This window comes from Dasypus novemcinctus, chromosome 24 (assembly GCF_030445035.2).
Source record: "Dasypus novemcinctus isolate mDasNov1 chromosome 24, mDasNov1.1.hap2, whole genome shotgun sequence".
Lineage (NCBI taxonomy): Eukaryota > Metazoa > Chordata > Mammalia > Cingulata > Dasypodidae > Dasypus > Dasypus novemcinctus.
In genome coordinates, this window is record NC_080696.1 from 46318962 (window position 1) to 46330997 (window position 12036).

The 12036-nt window shown below is 43.4% G+C and overlaps 1 protein-coding gene across 2 annotated transcripts in view; it reads right to left on the reverse strand.

The window, feature by feature from the left end:
- PTPRT (protein tyrosine phosphatase receptor type T) overlaps positions 1-12036 on the reverse strand; it is a 1175887-nt gene that overhangs the window by 730634 nt on the left and 433217 nt on the right. For both annotated transcript variants that reach the window (XM_058287117.2, XM_071211722.1), the window contains exon 5: positions 11335-11450. In XM_058287117.2, coding sequence (XP_058143100.2) covers positions 11335-11450 — 116 coding nt within the window. The remainder of the gene's footprint in view (positions 1-11334; positions 11451-12036) is intronic.

The following is a 12036-nucleotide window of genomic DNA, read 5'->3' on the forward strand; positions in this document are numbered from 1 at the left end:
AAGCCTGTTGGTTCAAGAGCTATACAGAAAAATGTGATTCATTCAAGGGACACACTTAATCTCCTCTTGTTCTGCTAGGATCTGACACTAAGAAAAGTCAGTAAAACCGGAAGATACATCAAAATAAAAGTTAAAGTAAATGTGACTTTTGCACTTAGTCAGCCCTTTGTTCTATTAGTTTCCTATTGCTGATGTAACAAAGTACCACCTTTGTTATAGTTTAACATAACACAAATTTATTGTCTGATAGTTCTGAAAGTCAAAAGTCATAAATGGGTTTCAATGTCTAAACCAAGGTGTCAGCAGAGCTGTGTTACTTCTGGAGGGTCTAGGCGAAAACCCATTCCCTTACCCTTTCCAGCTCCTTGAGGCATTCTGCATTCCTTGGCTTGTAGCTCCTCCCTCCATCTTCAAGCCAGCATCACATAACTCTGAACTGTGCTTCCATTGTCACACCTCCTTCTCTCTAATGCTCCTGCCTTCTTCTTTCACTTATAAGGACCCCTATGATTACACTGTGCCCACCTGGATAATCCAGAATAATCTCCCCATCTCAAGGTCCTTTAAGTTAATGACATCTGCAAAGTCCCTTTTGTCACATAACATAACCTCTCCACAGGTTCTGGGAATAATCAGAAAGTGAACATCTTTGGGGGGTTATTATTTTGCCTACCCCAGCCCATACTCTACTGGCAAAGCCATGATTCCTCACCATGGGCTGCTTGAGAGTGAAGGAAGGTCATCTTTTTCTTTGCCTGCTTGCCAAGCCTTACGGCAAGAGGACTGCATCTGCCTCGAAGGTGAAACTTGCCCCAATTCTCACATCCGGGGGAAATAGTTCTAAGTTGCATGAAGTCATTTTGTAGCCTACCCAGTTACCCTCATTGAAGCAATGGTTCCCTTTGAAAGTTCTCTATTTCTTTTTCTCTTTTTCATCTACTTGCCTTCCACTTTTAAAACAAACAACTCAAATTCTGTCTTCCTTGACTTGCACTGGAAGTCGACTTGGTTTGAGAGCACATACTCCTCGGAAGACGAGGGCCTACAAATACCTACACTTACTATGTCTGCCCTAGCACCTGGGCACCCCTCCAGCCCCCAGGCAAGACCTCTCTACCTTCAGGAACCACTCAGAGAGGAAAACAAGAGACACACCTGATGCCACGGAGAGTCTGCTGCCTTCCAACTACCTGAAGGTATTGATAACGTCCTCACCATTTGTGAACCCTCCATCCTCTCTGCACCTGTGTCGTGACATTATTCCCTTCGTGAGGAGATGAGACATAGCTGCAAAATGGTTGTCATTACCTTAGAACAGGCAAACTTGGAATTGATTTGTAATTGGCAGAAGTGTCTTCATTAAAATGAGACTGTTTCTAGTTTTACTCAACAGACATTATGCCTGATTTACATGATATTCTTTTTTTTTTTTTTTTTTAATTTTTTTATTTTTTATTGACTTTGTAATAATATTACATTAAAAATATATATGTGAGGTCCCATTCAACCCCACCCCCCCCACCCCCCCTCTCCCCCACCCCCCAACAACACTCGTTCCCATCATCATGACACATCCATTGGATTTGGTAAGTACATCTTTGGGCACCTCTGCACCTCATATACATTGGTTCACATCATGGCCCATACTCTCCTCTATTCCATCATGTAGGCCCTGTGAGGATTTACAATGTCCAGTGATTACCTCTGAAGCACCATCCAGGGCAGCTCCATGTCCCGAAGACGCCTCCACCTCTCATCTCTTCCTGCCTTTCCCCATACCCTTTGTCCATTATGTCCACTTTTCCCAATCCAATGCCACCTCTTCTATGTGGACACTGGATTGGTTGTGTCCATTGCACCTTTATGTCAAGAGGAGGCTCAGATTCCACCTGGATGCTGGATGCAATCCTCCCATTTTCAGTTGTAATCACTCTAGGCTCTAATAAAGGTTCCTGGAAGCCTTCAGTGTACTGATTTGAGCCTCTCATAATAAAAAAATAAATAAAATCGGGCTCTGCTGAAAATTGTTATGATTGTTCCAGGAATCTCCTGGCCAGAAAATATTTAGGGAGATTCTTACAATTCATTCTTAATGAATATTCTTTTGACTTCTAGCCATACGGCTTCAATGGGATGACATTTGGAAACTTGCTAAATTCTTGCCCATCAATTCTCTTAAAGCCATATTTGCAGCTTTTTGGCAAACTCTAAAGAATAGCTTATGATTATTCTTCATTAAAAGTTTAAAGGAACAGAAGGAGACATAAGTCATTTTTTATTAGCTATGCTGAAATTCTCCCAGGGCCCACTCCACGGATGGCTGACTGCACATTGTGTGTTACTTTCTGGGTTCTGAGTTCCTGCAGAGTCGGGAGGGTCCTGGCCTAAGTTTTGCAGGGATCTTTAAGCCCTGAGAAAGAGGATGAGCAGGCAGGGGAGCCCAGTGGAGGGCCCCCCATGTGTTGGTCCCCTGCATGGTCTCCCTTTGTCAATACCTTTCAGAACCCCTGCTCAAGCTCTGCTTCCTCTAAGGGCTCTGCTCTGATATGGATCTGCCTCCCCAGCCCCCTCCTCTGCACTCACCAGGTGTCTCCATAACCTGTAGCCTTGTCAGAATTTAACTCTGTGATCAGTTGCTTAAGGCCTGTCTCCACTGCGTGAAGGTAAGTGCCATGAGGGCTGGAAGCTGGTCTGTCTTTCTCACCACCCTTTCTCCAAGCTGCTGGCAGAGTGCTGGGGCCTGGATGAGATGGAATCCAATCCTGAAGAGCACAAACTGAGGCTGCACTGAGGGAATATACTGAAGAATAAAACTAAGAAGGAAGAGGGGGAAAGACTACCTGTGTGGGGGGAAATTTCCAGGTCAGTGTGAGGTAGGGTCCTCAGAGGTGAGTTGCCCAAGATGGGGGAGGAGGAGGCCCATGCGTTAGACCCAGATGAATCTGAGAAAATACATCCTTTTGCAGATCTAATGCCCAGCAGAATTGTCCTCCCTTGGCCTATCCTAAAGGAGCTGTCTTTGGATCTAGGGTACCTACAGGTGGAAAATTGGGAAGACAGCACATGCCCCCTTACACCTGCTTGCCCACCCTGGCTTTTAGAAGCTGACAGGAGTCTTATCTCAGGAGAACATGCTGCGGACTTTTGAAAAGCTTCCGTCATCTATTTATGTTCCTAAAATTTCCAAACAGCTCATTGTCATAAAAAGCTGGCTTGGAGGAATATGAGTTTCCCACTTTGTAATCCCTCTAAATGTTTGTTCTCATTTCTGCTTGTTTGCCAAGATACAGATTGGGGGTTGTCAATACAGAGACGATAGCTGCTGCCTTGGGACAGAAGAAATAAAAATCCAACTTAAAACAACCTTTAAAAGTGAGACACAGAAGGTAGAGACCCCAAATGAGCCAGAGAAGGTTTTGCCAGGGAGATGGGAGAAAAACCAAGAGATGGGCTAGGAGACCATTTTCTATGATCTCCCATGTTTCTGTATCTTCTGAGCAAGGGACACTGACAGCTTCATTCTGGACTGTCTTTTAGAGGATGTTTTTATAGTGGGTGGCATTAGAAGAGAAAGAGAGAATGATCTCTTCTAGGGCAAAGACCAGATTTGCTTCCTGACCAGTATAATAAAGATAATGTCTCCCTTTGGGGCAAAGTATGGGCAGGTTTGCCAGCAGCCTTTTAAAAGATTGGGGTTTCCTCAACCCATATGTTCATCAATTAATAAATGGGTAAACAAAATGTGGTATATCCATGATATGGAAAACTATTTGGTAATAAAAAGGAATGAAGTACGGATACATGCCCACATGATGAACTTTGAAAACATTATTCTAAGTGTAAAAAGCCAGACAAAAAAGACCACACATTATATGATTCCATTTATTTGAAGTGTCCAGGAAAGGCAAATCTATAGAGACAGAAAATAGATTAGTGGCTGCCCAAGGCTGGGGAAGGAAAGTAGAAGAATAGGGGTGACTGCATAGGGTCTCTTTTTAGGGTGATGAAAAAGTTCCAAAATTAGATTCTAGTGATGTTGGCCCAACTCTGTAAATATACTAAAAATCTCCTTTAGGACAACATTGAACTGTAGACAACGAATTTTTATGCTTTGTTAATTATATCTCAGAAAAGTTGTTAAAAAATATTGTGGTTTCCTAAGCATGGGGTTCTTCAGCTATGACACAGATCTACTGTGTGCACATATCCAACCGGATCCACTTCTACATCATCCTCATGGGGCTTGGGAGAGGACAAGGGGAACCAATGCTAGTATGAAGCTCATGCTACGTGCTGTGCTGTGAGTAATAAAGTCCTTTGTCTCTGACCCGGGACTCACGTATCTTCTGCCGGCATCTATAAAACAAGTTAGCCAGTGAATAAAGTGAAATCTCAGATCCTTTATAATTCTTTTTTTTTTTAAGATTTGTTTATTTATTCCTCTTCCTCCCCCTCCCGCCCCCCAGTTGTCTGTTCTTCTGTGTCTATTTGCTGCGCGTTCTTTGTCCGCTTCTGTTGTTGTCAGCGGCATGGGAATCTGTGTTTCTTTTGGTTGCGTCATCTTGCTGTGTCAGCTTTCCATCTGTGTGGCCCCATTCCTGGGCAGGCTGCACTTTCTTTTGCGCTGGGCGGCTCTCCTTACGGGGCGCACTCCTTGTGCGTGGGGCTCCCCTGCACAGGGACACCCCTGCATGGCATGGCACTCCTTGCGCGCATCAGCATTGTGCATGGGCCAGTTCCGCACGGGTCAAGGGGGCCCAGGGTTTGAACTGCGGACCTCCCATATGGTAAACAGATGCCCTAACCACTGGGCAAAGTCCACTTCCCCCTTTATAATTCTTGACAGTCGGTGTCATGGAACCAAGAGGAGAGAAAGATTTTCAAGGAAGGAGCAGTATCACCAAATGCTGAAATAGAAGTCTAGTTGAAAGACTGAGGAGCTTGGCAACAAAGAAAGCACCAGTGATGTTCGTAAGGGCCACTTCTGGGAAGAGATGGCAGTTGAAGAAAGTCACGGTATAAATGTAGATGTCACATTAAAGAGAAAGTTACATTGCAAGTGTGGACATCATGTTTAAGAAATGTGGCTAAGAAAGGGAGAAGAGAGGTAGGAAGGCAGTTAGAGGGACTCCTAGGGTCAAAAGTATTTTTATTTCATTGCTTTAGTTTTTATATTTGAGAAAGCCAAATATATTTAAGTACCTAATACAGTGCCCTGTAACTTAGAGATATGTAAATATGTGTCAAATAAGTGAATTTGTCTTTTAATAGAAAGCCACCTGTATAGAAGGAAAGGACGAAGTGGTGACACAAGGTGACAAGGCTGTGAGGTAGGCAGGGAAGGATGGCTGCAGGATTTAAGATTCTGTCTCCAATGACATGCACACCTACTTTCAAATCCCACCTCTACTGCTCACTTGCTCTGTGACTGTGGACATGTCACTTCCCTCTCAAAGGCTCAGTCTCCCCATCTACAGAATGGGGTTAATAATAACATTTACCTGAAAGACTGGTTATGAGAATTAAATATATCAAACGTGTAAACACTCAACAAATGTCATCCATTCTGAGCATCATTAACTTATTGTGTATTGTGGTGTGGCTGCTTGATTTTCAAAGGATTCCACCGGAGGGGACCCCTGGTTCCGGTGCAGGGAGGCAGAAGGAGGAGCTGGTTCCTGGCGCGCGCACCTGGGAAGAGCTCTGCGGGAGCAAGGAAACAGGTTTACTGGAGGAATTCCGTGCAGCCAGAACTGACGTGCCTCCTTATCTCCTCAGCCCTGGCGTGGCTGCTGTTGAGCTGATGAGCTCACGGGGCACATGCCTTTTCCTGCCAGAGTTGGTTCTGTTCTCTGTCAAATGCATGTGACTTGTCCAAATGCATCCAGAGCCCCCACTGAGACCTGTGCAGACTCTTCACACGGCATTTGTTGTACAAACCCCACGTGGACAAATCCTTTGGAAGAAGGCCTGGAAGTCAGCTCTATGGTGGGTAGCAGATACTGCTTTGGAGAATGGCGGAGTGCAGGGATGGCTCCCTGGTGGGTCAGGCTCTTCTGTATAGACCAGGTGACATGCGAGATATTTCTGAACACCCTCCTGGATGAACAGAATCTGATGGTGGTGATGGGGTGTGAGGGGAACCTGAGGATAATTTTACCCATGTCCTCACCATGGGGTCAACACTGCAGCTTCTATTGGACCTAGTTACCCCAATCCCCTGCCAAGGCTTCCTATCATCCTCAGAGTAGCCTGTCTCAAGGAAAAAGCGACCGTTTTTCCCATTCAGCAACATTTTTTTTGTTTACACTTTAGTGGATTTGGATGAAGGTAGATGAAAATAAAAAGCATGCATAAGCTACCATCACACTCAACTACTACGTGCCTTTATATGGGTTTCAGAGTGTTACATGCATGTGTATATATATGCATATAAATATGGGTATGTGTACATGTATATATACATATATATGCCTGTGTATGTATTTATCAGTATTATGTATTTGTGCGTGTGTATTTATATATGTTTGCTTTTTTCATAGAACTAAATATATTGAATTTGTTTCTTGGTTTATTAATTGCTCTTTTCACATAAATACGTTTACTGTGAAATGTCATTAAATATACTTTGCCATCCTGATACTTAAGGCCTCCATTTTAGCATTTCCTTAATCAAGCCCTTTTGTTGGGCATTTAGGTTGTTTCCAGTTTCTCCCCCTGCTGACTATACTTGCAGATACATTTATGCCCGCCACCCCCCCCCCCTCTGGTTATTTCATTAGGGAAATCCCCATAAGTAAAATTGCTCATATTTAAGGTTTCCAATACCTACTGCTAAATTACCTTCAAGAAAAGATATAGCCAATCACATTTTCACTGAGCTACTCTGACAATTTGGTTGATATAGTCCCACCTGATTGTACCCTGAATATATATATATAAATATATATATTTCCTTTCTTTAAAAGGATAACCCAAACTCCAGGCTGTTCTGCTTACTGGGCAACCCACTCAAAATGCACACTGAATTTGCCAGCTGGATTCCTCAAGCCAATGTATCACGTAAGGAATAGGTAAGTTACAAGCCAGGCCCCCACAGACCACCAGATTAGCCTTCTCACATCGAGGAGAAGCCATCCCAGGACCAGAAGAGCTGGTTTATAATTTGTTTTGGACTTTGATCAGCATTTGCCCTGAAGCACTCAAGCTGGTTCTAGACTAAGAGACAGGTATTTTCACACAGATCCTGCCTTTCGATGCTTATGTAGAACTTGCTCTGTAACCTTATGAAAGCCAATGCCAGCAGGTGGTTTTTTTCCAAAGACCATATAAAGTTACCAGAAGGGGGAAACAGAGATATGGGCTGGTCCTCCTTTTTTGTAAGCTTATTAATTTATGACCTGAAACCACCTGAGGATATGCAGGCTATAGGACCCTGCTTTACAGTAAGGAAAGAAAGCATTCTTTCTTTGACACAAGAGACAATTTTATCTCCAATGATCAGTCTACTGACTTCTCACTGATCATTGCCAGAGGGAAGGGCCACTGACATGCTATTCTGAAAGCTAAGTCTTTATAGGGCATTTCCCTGACTTAAAACTAGCTGATATATTGTATGGTATTTGTAATAGCAGCCTGGCAAACTGAGATACACCCCTTTAACCTACAGCTCTGTCAACAACTCAAGTTTAGCCCACTGAGAACTGTAGTGGGCTTCTAAGATACAGAGCTGTAAGATACTAATTTTGCATTGTTTTAAGCCACTAGGTTTATGGCAACTTGCTACAGCAGTAATAGAAACTAATAAGTTCTCTTTCACTGGTTAAAAAAAAAAAAACTGGCTGATAAGGTACCACCTTTAGTGACTCAGTGAACTCACTAGGCTTATCTTGGAAGATACAGCAGGAAAGAGCATGGTTGAGAGCTAAACCAGCTGTAGGTATCTCATGGAGATGCTGTCGGCCAAGATAAGCATCCCATTTTACCTGTCTGAGAAATTCTCAGGCTTAATCACCCCAGTGCTGACATGCAGGACAGAATTTTGGCAAGTTTGTCGGCCACTCCTCAAGGAGCTGGAACAGACCCAAAGTCCGGAGTGATGTCTCATGAGAAATCTGCCATAGCCTTGGTCGTCTCAGAGCAGGGCTGTGGTTGTCTCCTGCAGTGGCAGGTGTCACGGACAGGCACCTCATATTTTGTAGGAAGATGGTAACCTAAATCCAACTCTACTGCTGCATGTAGGCGGGGACTCAGCCTGACACATAGCCACTTGCCAGAGAGCACAATGGAAGCTGTCTAACTCCCAATATTTTCTCATATAGGTGAGGGAGACAATATCCAAGCAGGTTTCCTTGAGAAATAATTATTGAATCTATTCACTTACCAGCTATGTTTAAGGTATCCCAGGACAGAGATGGAGCAGCAGACAGCTGGTGAGCTCAGCCGTATCGCATTGCCCACTTTTCTCCCTCCTTCTCTCTGCATCCACCTCCCCAAATCACTTTCACACAAAACATCAGGATGTGAAAGAGGGCGATGAGATTCACTTGTGTGCCCTCAATAAGACTCTGGTTCAGAATGCTGTTCGTTACATCACATGATGTTTTCTCTATGAGGATTCCCGGGAACAATGCACTTCTGGCCTTTGTACCAACAACAATTCGAATTTTCCTAGCAATTGGTTTGCATTTATCTTGTGGTCATTGTGAGCTGTCCAACTGACAAGCAGCCTTTATTCCACTGGTGGCTACAATGCAAAGCTGTGGGCTCTGCTTCAGACCCACCAATAAGTAGCAGGGGAGGAGAAATGCAGTTTTAACATTATTACCAGCTCTGCGGTATTCTTTTCCTCCTATCTTGTGTTGCTTCACTTTTAATTTATGCTATCTTGTCATGTTTTATGTCCCATTGGAAGCCACCTGAAAGCATTCTGTGTAATAAGATTAGGTTGACATTGGAAAGTGGATAAATAAATGAAATGTGGAAGAGCTCCTCATGCTAGGTTTCTACGTATTGTCTTCAAAACTTCAATTACATTCTGCTTCAACATCCTTCCTCTGACAGACCCAAGGTTTAGCGCATGAAACACAGTACTATACCAGTAATGATCAGAATGTAATTGAGAAACCCAAGTAAAGCTGCTGAACATATTAGGATCCGCCTGACTCATTCCCTTGCCCCATGAGAGGAAGTGCCATTGCACTTTAGTACTAATGATAATGCAAAAAGCAAAGAACACTACCTAATACTTCAGGAGCACTTAACAGTTGAGTCTACCGGGCTCTTCTGTGATCTGCAGGCAGCACCAGGAAGCAGCAGAGGCAGGCATTAGTATTATTTCCATTCTACTGCACTGCTAAGGAGCAAACAGCACAAACCATAGCAAATATTAAATGAGCAAGAGATCTGATCAAACACTTCACCAGAGAAGGTATTCAGAGTTTGAAGGAGCAGGTGAAAAGATGTTCAACACCATTAGCCACCAGGGAATAGGAAATTCAAACCACATTGAGGTATCACTGCACATCTACTCAAGAGGCTGAAATTAAAAAGAATGGCGGGAAACGGACTTTGGCCCAGTGGTTAGGGCGTCCGTCTACCACATGGGGGGTCCGTGGTTCAAACCCCGGGCCTCCTTGACTCCTGTGGAGCTGGCCCATGCGCAGTGCTGATGCGCACAAGGAGTGCCCTGCTACACAGGGGTGTCCCCCGCGTAGGGGAGCCCCACGCGCAAGGAGTACACCCATAAGGAGAGCCACCCAGCGCGAAGGAGGGAGCAGCCTGCCGAGGAATGGCGCCGCCCACACTTCCCGTGCCGCTGACGACAACAGAAGCGGACAAAGAAACAAGACGCAGCAAAAAGACACAGAAAACAGACAACCGGGGGAGGGGAGGGGAAATAAATAAATAAATAAATAAATCTTAAAAAAAAAAACATTCTTTAAAAAAAAATTTTTTTTCTATAAAAAAAGAATGGCTATGCCAAGTGTTGGTGAGAATCTGGAGCCACAAGAAATCTCATATACTTCTGGTGGCAATGTGCAAAAAATGGTTGGCACTTATTTTAAAAGTTAATGTATAACTACCATACAAATTAGCCATTCCTCTTCTACATATTTATAAAAGAGAAAAAAAAAACACAGAAAGGCTTGCCCATGAATGTTTCTGGCAGCTTTTTTATAATAGCCCAAACTAGAAATAATCTACATTTCTACCAATAGGAGTGGTATGCCCATACAATGAGATATTACTCAGCAAAACAAGCCTAAAAGGAATAAATGCCACACAACACAAACAGAAGTCATTATGTTAAATGAGGGAATAATACATACTATATGATTAACTTATATAAAATTCTAGGACATGTAAACTAATATAAGGAGGAAGGGATTACAAAGGGTGCAAGGAAACTTGGAAGTGATGGGTATATGTCCATTATTTTGATTGTGGCACATCTTTCACTTGTATATATGTGTTAAAGCTTATCAAAATTATATAATTCAAGTATGGTATATCAATTATGCCATTAATAAAGCTGTTTAAAAATAAAACCACCAAAATAGATATAGGTGGCTGATAGCTGTTGTATTAAACAACACAACTCTAACATCTGTGCTGTCCCAGACTTTGGTATTTCTACATTAGCATTGATGGGAGTATGCTTAATGCAATAACACTTTGTCTGTGTTCTGTGTTTCACCTCCTGCCCTCACCCTTATCAAAAGAGATCCTTTCCCATCTTATTTAGGAAGGAGGGTCATGAGCAAAAACAAGAGGGAAACAGATTCAAACTTAAAACACTCTATTGGTAAATTTTACTGATGGAACTGTTCAGCCAGAGAACTGACTGCTTTGCCCATCTTAGCAAATATTCCAGTAAAGCGTAACCTTCTGATTTTATCCAGATGCTGTGAAGGGGTATCATCCACCAGATAGGAAACTGCTGGATGACTGGACATCCAAGCTCCTTCCACTCAAGATTTTATGATGTCATATGCCCAGAGCCTAAAATATTCGGCTTTCCTTAGACCTGGGAAGCTGGGTTTAAAGGAAAAAGTTTGTGAAAGGGCAGTTGGGAGAGGCAATAGGTGTAAGTTCTACTTCTGACACTGTAAGTTTTGTGGCCTCAGTTTCTCCAACTGTAAAATGGAGATACTGATGCCTACTTAATAGAATTGTAGTTGGGAATTGACAAGATCTTGCAGAGCACCATGGGAGGAGCAGGAATACTTAATAAGCCTTCCTACCTTACCCACCAAGCCCTTCATTGCAGCACACTTCCTTTTCTTACCAAGAAATGGGCATGTGTGAGCAGAAGGCCTCTCCCATCCTTACCTGGAGCCAGAGTTTGTCATGCTGAGACCACTTCCCACCAGCAATGCATTGAAATGTGGCATTCTGCCCCACGTTGACCTCAACATTTTGGAGCCGTAGGAAGTGAGGTGCTTTTCCTAAGAGAGAAACCAAAAAGCATATGAAGATAGGATTCTGCACCACCTGCACCATTTCCCTGTCAGTGATGGCAGCTGATAATGGACACTAGACAGGGTGATATTTGTGTCTGGGAAGTGGCCTGGGTCAGTGACGAGCTAAACACGCATTTGATTGCTTACTATGAGTCAAGCACTGTTCTAAGAACTTCACATATTTCATCTCACTTAAACCTCACAGAATCCCCATTTTGCAGGTCAGATAATTAAAGCTCTCAGGGATTCCATTGTTTGCTACAGTCAGACAGCCAGAAAGTGGAGAAGACACGCGTCCAGGACTCTGGGACGCCCAAAGTCCTTATTATTAACTGCTTTACAATGCCATCCTATCACATTGGCACACAAATCCCTAGAATGCATCCACATTGACTACTGCCCCTGGGGCTGGCACTGGACAAAAGGTGGAACCAGGGAAATGAAAGCTGTAGAGATTCACCATAGAGGATTCTGCACTGTGGCCTGGGTGGGCAGAAAGAGGAAAACTGAAATGAACATACTTGGGTTCTTGCATACCTTCCCTTGCTGGTGATGCTGATGATGAATCTGA